Source organism: Urocampus carinirostris, chromosome 1 (genome assembly GCF_059441175.1).
Source record: "Urocampus carinirostris isolate Australia breed hairy pipefish chromosome 1, RoL_Ucar_1.0, whole genome shotgun sequence".
Lineage (NCBI taxonomy): Eukaryota > Metazoa > Chordata > Actinopteri > Syngnathiformes > Syngnathidae > Urocampus > Urocampus carinirostris.
In genome coordinates, this window is record NC_142349.1 from 47,456,786 (window position 1) to 47,474,207 (window position 17,422).

General features: G+C 39.8%; 1 protein-coding gene across 2 annotated transcripts in view; it reads right to left on the minus strand.

Moving 5' to 3' along the window:
* The window catches only part of LOC148374946 (medium-chain acyl-CoA ligase ACSF2, mitochondrial-like), an 18,137-nt gene extending 738 nt beyond the window's left edge, over positions 1-17,399 (minus strand). The window contains exons 1-14 of one of the 2 annotated variants that reach the window (XM_088342768.1): positions 17,252-17,399; positions 11,005-11,200; positions 9,873-10,001; positions 9,697-9,750; positions 9,515-9,633; positions 8,066-8,228; positions 7,897-7,992; positions 3,488-3,639; positions 1,853-1,944; positions 1,693-1,769; positions 1,525-1,632; positions 1,307-1,458; positions 281-422; positions 57-167 (exon numbers count right to left, since the gene is read on the minus strand). In XM_088342768.1, coding sequence (XP_088198894.1) covers positions 57-167; positions 281-422; positions 1,307-1,458; positions 1,525-1,632; positions 1,693-1,769; positions 1,853-1,944; positions 3,488-3,639; positions 7,897-7,992; positions 8,066-8,228; positions 9,515-9,633; positions 9,697-9,750; positions 9,873-10,001; positions 11,005-11,200; positions 17,252-17,355 — 1,695 coding nt within the window. In that variant the 5' untranslated portion in view covers positions 17,356-17,399. The remainder of the gene's footprint in view (positions 1-56; positions 168-280; positions 423-1,306; positions 1,459-1,524; positions 1,633-1,692; positions 1,770-1,852; positions 1,945-3,487; positions 3,640-7,896; positions 7,993-8,065; positions 8,229-9,514; positions 9,634-9,696; positions 9,751-9,872; positions 10,002-11,004; positions 11,201-17,251) is intronic. The other variant, XM_088342775.1, reaches the window with a different exon arrangement.
* Positions 17,400-17,422: the final 23 nt, after the last annotated feature.

The window sequence follows — 17,422 nt, forward strand, 5'->3', positions numbered from 1 at the left end:
AAGGAAGGAAGCATAAGTGCGGGCAAGTCCAAACCATGGGCGGTGTGGGTCATCACCTGTCCTTTGCAGAAAGTTTTGATCTCCTCGGCTGTGCACGTTTGTCCTTCCTTGAGCCTGATGCAAGCGCACACTTGTTCTCCGAGACGCTCATCTTTCACACCCACCACCTTGGACACGACATTGAAATATTCTTCAAACTCCATGCGACACATTTAAGCTCTTTTACATGACCGTATTGGAAAATAAGCCCGACACAAAAGTTAGCAGTTAGGGTTCGTACCTGGACCTCATGTATTTTGTCATGGGTATAGAGAAACTGCTCGACCTCTGCGGGATAGATGTTCTCGCCCCCTCGGATGATCATGTCCTTGATGCGGCCCCTGATAGAGCAGTAGCCCAGTGCGTTCAGGCTGGCTATGTCCCTGCAAGCGCAAGCAATGCATTTAAAATCAAAACAAACTATTGATATGGGTCCGAAATCTGTCACTAATCCCCTACAACACGTATCTCAAAATTTGTGGCCAGCGAGAATGTTTTTTACAGCCCCTCAGATGATTATATCATACACCAGGGATCGCTGTGAACTCTTTGATTGTACGTTACTTCTCCTTGAAGAAACTGTTGTTTATGGCAAATAAAACTTTGCACTTTATTGCACAATATTTCAATCCAATCATACTAAAAAATATATTTCACTGTAGGGAATAAGAGAAAATTGCTAATTGATTATCTTGGAACATACTTGTCAAGTGTTCAGTAGGTTCAATTAGGTTCACTAGACATTGTTTAAAATGACTCATATTCTCAACATTAAATTACTGTGGTTCTTAGCTTGTGCTCAATTTTTTTTATTTGTCTCTCCATCCATTTGACTGACAAAAAGGTAAGATCTTTGACTCGGGCCCTTTCCGGCCCACAATTCGAGTCATGTTGGGTTTATCCACCCGCCATTGTTGTTTGTCTTGCTCCCTTTCCTTTTAAATAGTGAGCTAATTTCTTAAGGACATACTGCTGCTGTTGTTTCTGACGCACTTTTCAATCCATCAAAATGACAGGCAGCTTTCGAATGTTTTCGTCAACTCCTAAAAAAATCTGTCTGATAGAAAACTTAATGTAACCTTTTGTAGAAACACATATAAAATATAAATATGTTTATACAGTCTTGTTTAACATTGATCTTGTTACAAATGACAGGCTACACTTAGCTATAACTTCAATGCATAACAGAATGCCCGAAAAGAAGTGGGACCAAGACAGCACGGGATATATTTGTTGAATTGTATTGCACCGGTATTGGCGAGCTCACCCGGTCCTGTACCACCGGTCCGGGCCGAGCACGTCTCGGGTCTTATCAGGTTCATCCCAGTAACCGTGCATTACGCAGCTGCCCCGGATCAGCAGCTCCCCCGTGGACCCAAGTGGAACTGTCTCGCCCGTGTCCACGTCCACCACTTTGGCCTGTTGAGACGCAGAAAAATCGATTATATTTTGAAAATGTGTATTTGGATTTCTTTCTGACGCTACCTCAACATGGTGCAAGACACAGCCAACCGTGTTTAATTTGAGTTCGTCGTTGTCGAGTGGGAAACCCAAGAAGGTCACGGGGCTGTTCTCCGTGGTGCCGTAGCCGACCTGATCAACAATCGAGTGACATCGTGACGGCCGTACAGAAATCTCAAAATTATAGCTTACCATGATTTCTTTCATGTTCAGCTTTGCCCTGACATCAGCCACGAGCTCTGGGGCACACGGAGAAGCCGCCATGATGCCTAAAGAGCAATCTTGTCAACATATTCAACTAGCACCAATTTTAAAGACTTTCAAATGGTTAATAGTGGCTGTGTTATGTAACCTCCTTCCATCGAGGACAAATCGTACTTTTCCAGATCTGGCAGGCCCAGCAGGTCTGTGAACATGGTGGGAGTGCCATAGACAAAACTGCACCTTCAATGTAAGAAGTCATACACAAAAACATGTCAACTACTGTCGTGTAGTTTACTTTGCGAGTAGTTTACTGTTCGTGAGCCAAATGTGAAGCTTGTGAATTTAATTGTAGCTGTTTTTTAAGATAGTGTTTCTCAAGCTATGTGCTGTAAAACCTTTTTTTCTTATGACTTGGTAATCTTTTTATTTCAATTACAGATCATTTACCCTATTTTATAAGACTCACTTCAAACAGCTTTGTAATAAAGTGCTCTGCCGGCAGATGATTTTGCTATTTCAGTATAACCGATAAGTTTATTCTTTGTTTGATATCGGACACGTGTGAGGGGGATTTCATAGGGAACCAGTTCCTTATTTTACTTTGATTGCCCACTGTTTGTTGTTTTCACTATCGTGTAATTGTCTCTAGCGAATCATGTTGCTATTCTTTGGAACATTGAACATTTATTAAGAAGAGGGTGTTCAGGGGAGGGCTTTAGAACAGAGATGGAAATTCCTAATCTGATCTCTCTCCATGTCCTTGCAAAGACAAAATCAATTGATGTTTTTTCTCCCAATTTTAGATGTCTATTAAAGTTTAAACTTAACGTCTGTTATTACTCTACAAAAACTTAAAAATAATGCCCCAAATAATAAAATTTTGAACAAATGCATTTAGCTGCAGTATTTCTTCAGCCATTGCCTATAGCCTGTGTTGCATACCTGTCAACCTGTACGGTTTTGCCATACAAAGTACGTTTTTTTATGCATTTTAAGACGAGTACGGCGTACAAGGAAATCTGTACGGAAACGCAAATTTGTCAATCGCATGCGTCTGCCACCCGGGGATTTCCCATCATGCATCATTCCGGAAAAAAAAAATATGGTGTACGATTTTTTTGTATTTTGTACGGGAAAATAGGACAGTTTGTACAAAAATGGAGCCGTGGAGGTTGACAGGTATGGTGTCGACAATTAACTAAACTAAACCCAATAATAAATGTTTCCAAAAACATTATCAATGGGTAAAAATGGTTTTGAAGGTTTTTTTTTTCCCAATGGCAAATAAAAGGTTGAAAAACAAGTTTATGATACATGGGTTCATGCCAAAATCTCATTGAATATTTGTTTGCAAAGGGTATGATTTTAAAAGTACAATATAATTCAAGAGATTAACTTTTCCAATGACAGATGGATAAATGTTGATGTATTTATGTATGTTAACTACGACAAGCCCTTATAAAAGCAGCAAAGTGCAGAATCAGATGATCCTGCCACCATAGTACAAAATATTAACAGTCGACTGGTTGTGACTTAATAACTTTGCCTTGCCCATGAATAGTATTTTCAGTTGTCATGGAAAATGAGTTAGGTGGAGAACTTTTGGGAAAAATGTAGCCTTATGCACGCTTTGTGTCGCTTTCTTGTACAGTTGCACACTGAACACCACATCCAAATCTTTGACTGTTCATTGTTTTACTTATAAAAGTAAATTGTCTCTAGTACTGCAAATTACTAAACACACTACTAAATCAATACATTGAAAAAAACAATGAGTTGTTACTTTTCCTTGTGCATGGCCTCCAAGTTGGCTTGACTGTCATAGGCAGTGGATGGGAAGACCAGTGTGGTGCCATGAAGCGCCATGCAGATGCCTCCCACTACAGAACCGAAGCAGTGGTACAGGGGCACTGGCATACACACCCGGACCTGGGGCTGATGGAAAAATAAGAATAAAGGTCACTAAAATGCTCTATTTTATACTCTGTCATGGTTACTGTCAGCTGGAAGAAAGATTGGGCATAAAAGAAAACATTTTTCCCTAATGCTACATAAGATTGATTTTCGTGCAATGTTACGACGTCAGGGCGGCATTGGATCAGGAGGTAAGACACTGAATCCCTAATACCCCCGATAGCAGGTAGTTGCCTTGCATGGCTGCTATGTAAATGCAGACCATTTACATGCACCTAAATGTCTCACATGATGACATGGGCAGGAGCTAGACAGATTAGCGTGAAGACCTGGAGGGAGCGGTAAATACATATAATGACACTGGACAATCTCGGACAATCCATTCATGGATTCAAATGATACAATGGCATCCTGGACTGACAACATGGACAACGTTATTACAGATCATAATAAAAAAATCTATCATAATATATTAGGCCATGATCTAGTGGTACTGAGCATTATTGATAAAACTGACTACAATAATTCAAAATTAGATGAATTCGATCCTGACCACAATTTTTTATCAACTAGCTCAGACAATTGCAAATATTATACTGGAAATGAATATAATACTTTTGTTAAATCTGAAGGGAAATTCTCAATAATTCACCTCAACAGTAGAAGCATGTACACAAATTTTGAAGACATTACAGAATGCTTACAGCACTTGGAGAACCCGTTAGTGTGATTGCAGTATCTGAAATGTGTTTAAATGAGGAAAAGGGAGTTGATTTTGAAATAAATTACTATTCATTTAACTATGTAAATAGAACAAGAACAAAATAAGAGGAGGAGTAGCTATATATGTTTACAAGAGATTTAAATCTAAGATAATACAAAACATGTCATTTGTAATCGATGATTTACTAGAATGTCTTACAATAGAATTTATAAATGAAAAAAGGATAAATATTATAATCAGTTCTGTATATAGATCACCGGGCTCAAATCTTGAAACCCTCGCAAACAAGGCTGAAAAAACATTCAACAATATGAAACAAAACACTATTCATCTGTGGAGATTTCAACATTAATCTAATGAATCCAAACACACATAAAAACATTGATGACTATATTAATATAACATACAGTATGAGTTTGTACCCAACTATATTAAGGCCAAGTAGAATCACTTCACACCGTGCAACACTCATTGACAATATATTTACAAATAATATTGAATTTACAAACATCTGCGGATTACTGGTTTGTGACATTTCTGATCACCAACCAGTATTTAGAGTGTATGATGAAAAGGTTACTAGACAACTAGGGAATATGTTTACAAACAAGTTAGAACTGAAGAGACTATTATATCAATCTATGAGGACTTAGTTAAACAAAACTGGAACGCTATATACGGTACAGATGATGTGGATTGTGCATTTGACATATTTTTGGAAATATTCACCAACAAGTATAGCAAAAACTGTCCAATGAGGCCAACTAATATTAAGAATAAATCTTTAAAGCATCCCTGGAAAATTAAGGGTTTATAAAATGCTTGTAAGAAGAAAAACCCCTTATATAGAAAATTCATTTAACTAAGAACTCAGGAAGCCGAATCCCGATATAAAACGTATAAAAACAAATTGACAGGAACAATAAGAGCGAGCAAGAAATTATATTATACAAATGTATTACATAATAACGAAAGTAATATTAAAGGTATTTGGGATATATTAAATAGTATAATAAAATGAAATAATGTAAGTAATGCATATCCAAACTATTTTATTGATAAGAACAGTGAAAATTATAATTGAAATCAAGTTGTGGCGAATTTCAATAGTTTTTTTGTAAATGTTGGACCAGAGCTAGCTGCAAATATCCCAGAGTGCAATTTGAGTCACTGATAAAAATTAACTCCCAAGACCGTGGTTTTATCTGGAGTTACGCAATCAGAGATCTTAGACGTGGTAAACAACATCGATATGGTACTAGTTAAGCAAATTATACATAGCATTGTGAATCCATTAACATACATAGTAATCTTATCTATCATTTCTAACAGGTAAATTTCCAAATCAAATTAAAATAGCAAGTTATACCAATATACAAAAATGGAAACAAGCACATCTTTACAAACTATAAACCGGTATCTCTGATTCCTCAGTTCTCTAAAATATTAGAGACATTTTACATTAATAGACTAGAAAAAATTATGGATAAACATAAATTGATTAATGAAAGTCAATATGGTTTTACAGCAAACAGATCAGCAACAATGGCAATTGTTGATGCAGTAGAAGAAATCACCCATAGCATAGAAAAAAAAGAGATACGCAGTTGGGGTATTTATAGACTTAAAAAAAGCATTTGATACCATTAATCATAATACACTATTAAAAAAAACTGGAAAGATATGGCATCAGCGGCGTGGCTTTGCAATAGATTCAAAGTTATTTGACGGGGAGGAAGCAATATGTAAAAATGGGAGAGTTTTCATCTGAATATTTGGACATCTATTGTGGAGTACCAAAGGGTTCTACCCTGGGCCTAAAGTTATTTAATTTATACATAAACTATATTTTTAATGTTTCAAAACTATTGAAAATAGTAATATTTGCAGACAACACTAACATTTTCTATTCAAATGGATTTGGTAACCTACATTAATCGTAAATTAAAAAACCTATAAGTATGGTTGGCTATAAATAAATTATCTTTAAATTTAAATAAAACCAAAGTGATATTCTTTGGTAATCGCAAGGCAAATCAAAATTTAGACGTAAAAATAGATGGTGCTGCAATAGACACTCAGAATTTAAGTTTTTAGGGGTCATAATAGAAAATAAATTAAGCTGGAAAACACACATCAGACACATACAAACTAAGGTATCTGAAAGCATTTCAATAATTAATTAAGCCAAATTATTTTTAAACTGTAATGCATTGTATTTATTATATTGTTCTCTAGTTCTGCCATACTTAACATATTGTGCAGAAATCTAGGGCAATAATTACAAAACTTCGCTACAACCCCTTTTTATCCTCCAAAAACGTGCAATTAGAACCATACACAGGGTAGGATATCGGGATAATACTAATATTTTATTCCTGCAGTCCAAGGCTGTAGAAAGTTAAAAAATCCCAAAGGTGAGAACCACCAGGAAAAGTATGTGTGTGAATGTGTGTGGAGTCAAATTTACAAGACGAGGTCAAACAATGTCCAACTATTCACATGTTCAAATATAAGTACAAAATAACATTACTGGCAGAATACAGAGATGAAGAAAATGTCATATGAGTGATACTAGAGATTGGAAATACTGCGTTTACTACTATAGTTAACCTTGTTTTTATTGTTACTATTATTATATCATAAATGTTATTTTTGCTATTTTTGTTATAGTCATCGGTGTCACAATTATATTTAGTGACTAGTAGCATTATAATGTTAATAGATGGGTACTACAATGATTAGTGTATAAAATATGTGTCATGGTCGCCGTGGGGACCGGTCTGCCCTGCCCCCTGGTCACCAGCTGAAGCAGATCAGCTAATTGCATGGCTGCTATTTAAGGTTGGGGTGTGGGTATTGCGGTTGTTGGCTCATTACACCTTTTCTGTTCTGTTATGCCTTGTCCTGTTTAGTTCAAGTCGGAGGAAACCTGTACCTGACCATTCTGAGTGAAAGAATGTTTTTGTTCTGTTTTGTCCCGGAGTTTTTGGACAACTTTTATTTTGGTAAATAAAAGCTTTGATCGTACGCAATTGAGTTCTCCCTTCCTGCCTCCTGCCTCCGTTCTGGTCCGGTCACCCCTTCCACCTCGTGACAATATGTGACTATTGTTATAATTATAATGATTGATATCCGACCTATGTAATATGTATATCTGTGACATTTTGTTAAATTACACACAAAAGAGGAGCTATCTGTAAAATGTAATTAATAAAGAAGATGAAGGGGTAGAGAAAATAAGCGTCTGCTTCTTACTACCCCTTTTCAAACATGTTATGTTAACATTATTTTTGTTGTTGAGTCATTGTTTTTGTCATGTTTTTCTTTTTTCTTTAATTTTAATATTGTTATTGTTATTATTTTAGAAAAAGTATGAAAATATTTAATGCTGCGCTTGGGCCGGGCCGTGAACATATTGTCGGATATTACACGAGTCCATGGTACAGAAAAGCTTGGGAAGCATTGATTTACTGTGTCGCTAAAATCAAACACAAGGGGGGAAAAAATCCACGGAAAAACAGATAGTGCTCTATCACCACAACCACACTTACCCTCCAGTCGTAGCCGGCTCGGATGCCCACAAGGTAGCCGTTATTAACCACGTTGTGGTGGGACAGTGTGACTCCCTTTGGGTTGCCGGTGGTGCCCTGAAAGAAAGCCGCATACCTGGTGACGCCATGATTGGTCACAACCTCAAAGGCACAGGACGTCCGAACTCACGGAGGTAAACTGGATGTTAATTGGGTCGTCACATGACAACTTGGTGTGAAGTTGCTTCAGCTGGCTCCGATGACGACTCTCCGCCGCTTGGAAAACGTCGTCCACATGTAGCATGCCCGCTTCCCGGCTGTCTGTCACGATCACCATGCGCAAGTCTGGCAACCTGGATACAAGCATCGTTATCACCCACGAGCAAAGCCAGGGTGGTGAAAATGTTTCTGTTTGGAATCTAAGCATATATATATCTGTCATCATCACAGGCAATCAGGTCTGTTATCCTAGATGTGAAAAATGCCCACAGAAGCTAAATCAGTGCTTTTGGTGTTGTTGACCTGGGTTTTGTTTTCCCAAAAAGACATCTCATCTCATCTCATTATCTGCACTGCTTATCCTCAGTAGGGTCGCGGGGGCGCTGGAGCCCATCCCAGCAATCATCGGCCAGTGGGCAGGGGACACCCTGAACTGGTTACCAGCCAATCGCAGGGCACACAGGGACAGACCACTCGCTCGCTCATTAACACCTAGGGACAATTTGTACCGGCCAATCCACCTGAAATGCATGTCTTTGGAATGTGGGAGGAAACCAAAGTGCCCGGAGAACATACAAACTCCGCACAGGAAGTCCGGTAGCTGGATTTGAACCCACACAGGAGGTTCCCAAGACCTTAGAACTGTGCCGCACACGCGCTAACCACTGCGCCGCCGTGCCTACCCAAAAAGACATTCCACTCTTAAAGTAAAACGACTTTAAATATAAACACAATTTTTAGAGACAGTCAAGTAGGTTACCACAGATGTGAAAACTGCCCAAAAAAGCTGACTTGGCATTTTTGGTTTCGCTGACGCGATAGCTATCCCAGAAGTACATTCTACTCTCCTAGGCTAGGACATGTTTGGCCAGAATAACAATTTTACACTCAGGTTTGTCTCTAGAGACGAGTATGCCACAAAAGCCTGACCCATAGGTTTTTGTTTTTCTCACTCGGGAATTTTTCCAGAAAGAGATTCCCCTCTTCCAGACCCGAACAACATTCAATTCCAACACAATGTCTTGCATACCAATATGCAAAAAAAAATAGAAAAGGCAAAGTCAACTCGGCACTTTTGATTTCGCTAACTCTGCACTTTTTTCCAGCAAGACATTTTGCTCTCCTAGGTGAACGATATTGAGTATTGAAACCATCTTTTATGGGCAGAAAGATAGGTAAACCTAGATGTGAAAATTGCCCAAAATAGATGTCTCTGCATTTTCTGTTTTGCTGACTCAGCAGCCTTCCAGGTAAGACATTTTTCCTCTTTCAGACCAGATCAGGTTTGGCCAATCTTTTACAAAAAAAATTCCAATGACCCTGGCAAAAAGGGACAGGTCTCCACGTGGGTGATGCTCTAAGGACCTGTACTCAATCGAATAATGTTTGTTCCCTCTCACAGTCAACAAAGGTATCTCACTTGGAGCTGCGGATGTCACCCGGCAGCGACGTGTTGATCTCGGGGCAGATCTGTCGCAGCATCTCGCAAAACTTCTGTGTCTTGAAGCTCTTGGGACACACCACAGCTTTGCACTGCACCTGCAGCACAACAAAAACGGGAAACGTTAATGAACGTGTTTATGAAAGTGAGAATAAAACCACCTTTTTGAGTGTGAACTCCACTTCTTTGAGCTGATAGGCCGGGTTTAAGGACACCTGCCACGACAAAATCTTACTTGTTTCACAGGGCAACATTAGGGTGGAGCAGTAGGATTTCGGTATTTAGCGTAATGGCTTTCCATGACTATTTTGGTCTCCATGCTATGGCTTAGGCTAACCTGAATGATTCCTGCTTTTGCTGTAGCAAACTGGAAGAGGATCCACTCGTACGTGTTGGGTCCCCAAAGACCCAGACGGTCGCCTCGCTGCAGGCCCAAAGCCAGAAGACCCGCCGCCACCTGGTCTACCTGTAACAACACACACATAAACATTGACACACCCACGTGGACACGTTTCAAATCAGGACCATAAGTACACATAAAAATGTTCCAAATCTAAAGGGACAGGTTGTATTGTTTGGACAATATTTATTGCTGTATGGTGTAGTGCATCAGAAACAAGTGCTAAAAAGTAAGAATATAAACTACAGAGACCCCATTCCCTTTAAGGTTTTTGTGTATCTGTGGCAGTATGATGGCATAAAATTATGACAGCTCCATCTAGGTGAGATTCATGTCAAATAAATGCAAAATTTCCAACGTAAAGGTTTTTAAAAAAATGAATTTTTATGTGATAGTTCATGTACAGCTAACTTATGGCCCACAGGCCAAATCTGGCCCGCCACATCATTTTTTTGTGCCTGATGAGGCTTGAAATGTCAAAGCCTCCAAAAATGAACTGTTCAAAAACTGCTTTAACCCAAAACAAAATTTTCCAACAGCTATTTTATACTTTTATTTAGTGTTGTGTGACACTTCAAAATACTGGTTTCTGATGAAGATTTCAAGCCTGGCGTGTTTTTCAGTGGTAGCTTTTTAGAATTGTGTTTGTTTACTGCAAAATCACGCAGTGTATGCATGCATGCCAACCCTCGTTTTATGTAATTAGTAAAAATTCTGTCTGCAAAAATTCTGAGTTTCAGCGTTGCTGGTTCTACTTGATTATAGAGAAAACAAAATTGCTGCTGTGAGGTCAGCCTACAGTAGGACATCGTGAGTGGGTAGAACATTTCGGCAGAACACAAGATTGCACACCTCTGCAATGGATGCTAATTTAAATCTCATACACAACCAATATGTGAGAGTTCACTCCATATTATACTAGATTAACAACTTTTTAATTTTATTATGATCTGTTTGTTGATGAACACTTTGCCTGCTGTGCTACTGTAGCTTAACATGTATCTCGGTGTGAAGAACGGGTGTGCCACCGTGCCCACATCCATGCATTGCCTTTCCCCTGACAACGTACGTCCTGTTGTAAACTCTCAAAGGTTTTCCTGATGCCGTCCTGCGGGAAGACAACAGCTTCACGTTCTGGCCAGCGCTGGACGGCGGCCTCCAGGCTCTGGCCCATCGTCATGGACAGCAGCGAGATGGCGGACGTGCCGTGGACGTAGCTATGGCTGAGGGACGGTCGGCTTGGCGGGTTGTCCACGTGCAGACACCTGTGGCCATAAAAAACAAATCTCCAAAAAGTAGGGTTTTAAGCACAGTTTTAAAGAGGGATGTTAAACTCAGTTTGGCTCTTAACAGCTGAGTGAATGCTGTTTTACACCTGAACCAATTCACCATCCTATACAAACTCAACACTGCCCTCTAGGTGTTGGTGTGAGCATTTGGTTTGCAGTAATTTAAAAAAAACATAACTTGATAGAAATTACCTAGAGACTTGCTTTTTGTGTGCCGGGACAAATTATCCAAGGGGTCCAATCTGACCCGCAGGCTGTATGTTTGATATACCTAATTTAAAATCAAAGAGTGCAGAAAAGAGTGCTACAAATTACAAGTAAGAATACAAACTATGTAAATGGTCTGCATTATATAGAGCTTTTCAAGTCAACGAAGACCTCCCAAAGTGCTTTACAATGTGCTTCACACTTTTGTTGGTTTAAGATCAGGTAATTGTGTCATTGTAATCCTGTGCAGTCCTTTGAGACATTTTTTGTGATTAAGGGCTATACAAATAAATTTGACTTGACTTTTCCCTATTATACACTAACTAACCGATAGCTGTCAGCCATGCAAGGCAACTACATGCTATCGGGGGCAATTTGACATATAACATTGAGGAGCAGGGAATCGAACCTGTGACCACTTGATCCCAGGACGAGCGCTTTACCTCCTGAGCCAATGCCAATAAAGCACCATTTTCTTGTTTATTGTGTTGCGCAACGTTTTAACATTTTTTGTGTGTGGGTTTCTTTATTCATAGATGCAAGATGGCAGACAATTATCTCATCTACCACTAGGTGAGGCTCATGTTTTGCACAAAAGAATTTTTTTATAATAATGTATTTTTGACAATTATTCAACTCAATATTATATATTTTTATACATTTCATTTTGACCATTAGTAGGCACTGAATAATACACATTGTCCCTTTAAGTACAACCTCAGTGGATTTTCATTAATTATTTTTTTCATATGGAATCCATATATTTTTAATTTTTAGATCTTGTTTTGTGTAAGGAATTTGAAAAACATAATTTGAAAGCAGTAGACAGTTTTTTTTTATCAGAACTTTTTGTGGAAATATTTGATTTGGCCCAAAAAAAGTGAAGAGTTCAAAACTCCAGTTTTGAGGGACGTTGTGTAATATTTGACCTCTAGATGCCCCTGTTATGTGTAGTGCATGTGAAAACATGTAAAATGAACTGAATGGATTTTAATACCATTAATAACAACATAGCCCATTACGGCTCTATACTGGATCGTCTCAGTCACTATTAGCAGACAACAATGTCTGATTGCTATGAAGATGAAGTTTGCAAAATCCTACACTCCTATGTATAATAAGCAAAACTTAATTTACTACAAGAAGGGAAATACCTTAGAAAGGTGCTGAAAGAATAGTTTGTGTTATTAATTTGGTATGTAAAATACCCTTTTTTTTTCAACTCAAATTGTCTTTGAATTATTTTACAGTCCAGGGGTGGCGAACACGCGGCTCCAGAGCCGCATGCGGCTCTCTTGGCCAATAAGAATGCGGCTCTTTGCCTCATCATATTTTCTATATACTGTGACTTTTTGCCTCATTTCATGTTTAGTTTTTTTCCCCTCTTAAAACCAACTTGAATCCATCAGAATTAATAACAAATAATAAATAATATTTTGAAATCAATTTGGCAGATTTGTTGTTTTTAGGCTGCTCAGGACACATAACTGACTGCCAATCATCTGCGTAGATTACGTCAAATGCCTGTCTGTGCGTGGTGTGGCTCCTTGACTCTAATAGTTAAAAATTTCGGCTCTTTGTGTCAAACTTGTTCGCCACCCCTGTTCTACAAGGTCTATCTTGCTGTGAATAAATAGGTACTGTGTTGTGTCTGCAAGGTTAGTTATTGCTTAATAAAGGGTATTGCAATCATTTAAAAGGGGAGCAATTGGCTGAGGTCGATAAGAATGATAAGATAAACAAATGTCAGTATAAATGGGCATAGATATTTATTGGGTAGTGTATGTTTCCTTAGTGCAGTGGTCAGCACACTAGCCTAACATGCAAAAGGTCCCCGGTCTGAGACTGGGTGGAAAAATATTGGCCTGGACGCCACCAGACTGTACTTGTCCAAGACACACTGCAGGAATTGGTGCCCCCATGAGCCTTGTGGTTAAGGCAGTGATTTTCAACCACTGTGCCGCGACACACTAGTGTGCCGTGAGAGATCGTCAGGTGTGCCGTGAGAAATTATCCAATGTCATTTTAGAAAATTTGAAATTTTACAAAACATTTATGAATCATTTTCTGCAAATACAGTATTATGTCATCGTCAAGTATCTGTGTTGTAAAAACTGGGGGTATTCTAAATTTTATTGTAGTTAAACATACTGTTCAGTGTCATTTTATAACATTTTTGGTGAGTGGTGTGCCGCAAAATTTTTTCAATGTAAAAAACATGCCCTGGTTCAAAAAGCGTTGAAAAACACTGGGTTAAGGGATCCATCCATCCATCCATCCAACCAACCGCTTAGAGACTGGGCTAGTTGTAATAACAGTACAATTAAAAGTACAGTGGAACCTCGGTTTTCGAACGCGTCTCAGTTCGAACAAATCGGTTCTCGACCAAAAATTTCGAGAAATTCTTGCTTCGCTTTTTGTTCAAAAAGTCGGAGTTCGAACGCCAGTACGCTAGGGGCGATGCTGGCGGCGTACGGGTGTAGATTGCACCCACCCCTCGTGAAGAACTGTTGTCACGTGACCGCGCACTTCTTTTTGCTTTCGTTTTTATCATCGGTGAACGGAGTGTTTTAACCCCTAATTATGCCTCGGAAGAAGGTCGGTGCAAGCAGCAAAGTTGCTACCGGTGAAAAAAAGAAGAGTAGTGCTTACAACTATTGCATTTAAGAAAGAAATAATAGCAAAATATGAAGAAGATGTGCGAGTTTCCCTTCTTTTGAGGGAATAGAGCATGGCTTCTGCAGACCACCACAAAGGTAAGAAATCCTATTCATAAATCTTTTCTTTATCCTTTAACCGCTCACCACTTGTTGTGGAGACCCTAGTGCTAAATGACGTGTAAACGACCTGATTTTTTATTTTTACACGTTCATGTTAGCGTAATCTTTCGTACGGAAGATTACGCTAACGCGAACGTACGATTAGCCTGGGTTAGCTTCATGTTTACGTGCATGGTAAGCCTTCAAGGATTTGGAACGGATTCAAATGATTTTACATTACTTTTAATGGCAAAAACGATTTTCGGTGATCGACCTGATCGGTTTTCGAACAGGGTTCTGGAACGGATTATGGTCGAGAACCGAAGTTCCACTGTAGTGCAATAACATAGCAGCAATATAAATTCCCAAATAAGCAGATAAATAAGTAATGATTTTTCAATACAACTGGCAATATATATTTCACAGTTTTGCACCCGTGTACCCTATACATGGGGGAAGAAACTTTATCTGAGCCTGTTAGACCTTGTTTTAAGGGACCCATTGCTATCTACCAACTGCATGAATCAAAAGCGTTTGAGTTTTAGGGCACGAACTAATGGCCTGACCTTCTCCTTCAGAATCTTCTGGTAAAAAAACAGAATTCATGATTCTGTCAACAGCAGGTTTTCCTGGTCCTGAGGCTGGAAAATCAACCCCAGACTCACACTGCCTTCACCAAGCTTTACTGTTGGCATCATGTTGTTTTTGTCAAATCCTTAGCCAATTTAATACCACATGTAATGGGCTGCACAACTACCAAAATGTTCAATGTTTGACTCATCAGTCCACATAATGTCTATCCTAAGGTCTTGAGGTCAATCAAGATGCTCTTGGGCAAATGTAAGACGACTCTTTGTGTTCTTTCATGACGAAAGTGTTTTGGAACTCTCCCGTGGATGCCATTATTGGCTAGTATCTTTCTTAAAGTGGAGTCATGAACACATGACCTTAATTGAGGCTAGAAAGGCCTGCAGTTTTTTGGATGTTTTTCTAGCTTCTTTTGCACTTTTGGAGTAATCTTTTTTGGTGGACCACTCCGGAGAAGGTTTGCCACTGTTCCAGTTTTCTCCATTTTTGGATATTGGCTCTGACAGTGGTTTGCTGGTGCACTACAGCCTTGGAAATAGCTTTGTGACCTTTTCCGGACTAAGGGGCCGGTCACACAGACATTTGCGGCTGAATCACGGCCAGAAATTTCTGCCTTTGAGGCGGACGCTATTGGACGCATTGAGATCGCCATTCAGACGAGATACAGCAGTGCTTAACACGAGGTCGGAAATTCGCGCGCGGGTGGCAGCGCGAAAAAGTTTTGCGCTGCTCAATTCTTCAGAGCGCGGGTACACAGCCTTTCACGAGCGTATCAAGGTTGAACCACGGCCAGAAATTGGGCGCTGTTGGACGTTTTGAGACCGCCATATAGACGAGATACAGCAGTGCTTTACTCGCGGTCGGAAATTCACACGTGGTTGGCCGCGCGCAAAACTTTTGAGCTGCTCAAAAGTTTGATCACGTGTTAAAGCGCGTGCCGCACACGTGGTCAACACGAGGTAATGACGCGGAAATGACGCGGAACGACGTGCTCTGGCCGTGACCAGGGCGTGGTTACACATGGGTAGGACGGGAAATTTCAGCGGGTAATCGTGGGTGGAGCATGGTAATAGCATGTTCTGCGCCTGTATCGCGGTGTTATTACGTGAAATGAGCGTGTTACGCGTGTGACAGTCAAACGCCTTTCTCCGCGTATATACAGCGCGACTTGCCGAGCACACGTCAGTTGTGCTCGAGACGTCAAGGGGGTGAACATGGATCCCCGTCAGCGTAGTGACCTCGTCTTAATCCATTTTTATTTCTTGACATTTCTTTTCAAGATAATAAAATAAAAATGATGCCATAGCTTGAAATCTTGATCTTCACTGGACTGTGTCTTGAGCGGTTATGATTTCTACAGCCCGGTGTTATCCGAGAAATGCATCCCTGTCGAGATTCGCATCCCCACTTTTACCTCGTTTTATCTCACTTTTAGGGAATGTAATGACGAACATATAACCAAAACCACTTCGTCTTGCATTTGTTGGGAATGTAATACAACTTAAACCATTCCGTCTTTGTTTTTGTTGTGAACGTAATCGAACGGTAAATCCCCCCCCTCGCGTGAACGCGCATTCTGCTGCGCTTCCAACAAAAGCAATCGTATTCTATATAAAACGCTTATTAAAACAATAAAGCGAGCTAATTATAACAATTGGGAGATCCTAGTCTTTATAACGCGTTTATTTAAACAATAAAGTGCGATCGTATTCTACAAAAAAGTCACCAACGTCAATGCACGCTTCTCACAAAAGCGATCGCAGCAGAATGCGCGTTCACGCAAGGGGGTGGGGGGTGGATGTGTTGCGTAGGAGTCGGATTTGGGCACAACACCGGCTCGGGAGCTTTTATACCCGTGGTCCACACGAGAAAATGACGCAGAAATGACGCGATGAGGAAGCGGAACAGTCGCCGGCGTGTTTTGCAGGCATACCACCGATGAAGAGCGGGTTGGCCAATTTTGCGCATTTTCCATCGCGGGCAACCACGGGCAAAAAAAAAAACGCAAAATTTTAGCCGTGATTCAGCCGCAAATATCTGTGTGACCGGCCCCTAATAGATTGCGGAATTTCTTTGGATTGTGGCATGTCAGTTTTGTTCTTGAGATTTTGTATCCTAATTTGTCTAACAGATTCAATAGGAGTGGTGTGACCTTATTTTTACATAGAACTAGAGCTTTTTGTTCCTTAATAAATGGAATGAACATTTCAAAACCGCATTTTGAATTTCTTTGGGTTGTCACTGTGTGATATTAAAATTGGTTTGATAATTTGAAATCTTTGTGAGTGATAACCATACAAAAACACACAATTCAGGAAGGGGGGGGGGTCATTTTTCACAGCACTATATAATTGTATCGACATTTATAATACCATAGTAAAAAGTGTTTCCATGCATACATGCTCTAACAAGAATTCCTGGAAAGCAAATTTGGGAATAACATGACTTGTCAGGGTCTCGTCAGGTCACTTACCGATTCTGCTGAAGCAAACTGAACCTCCATGCCACGCTGAGCTCAACACAGTGTGCAAAGTTGGCACTACAAAAGCAGCGTGACAGACAAACTAGAGGCGACATTATTCAAAAAGGGGGCACGAATAAATCCTTGGGGACACGTCCGGTGCGTCTACTCTCTAGCCCCCCG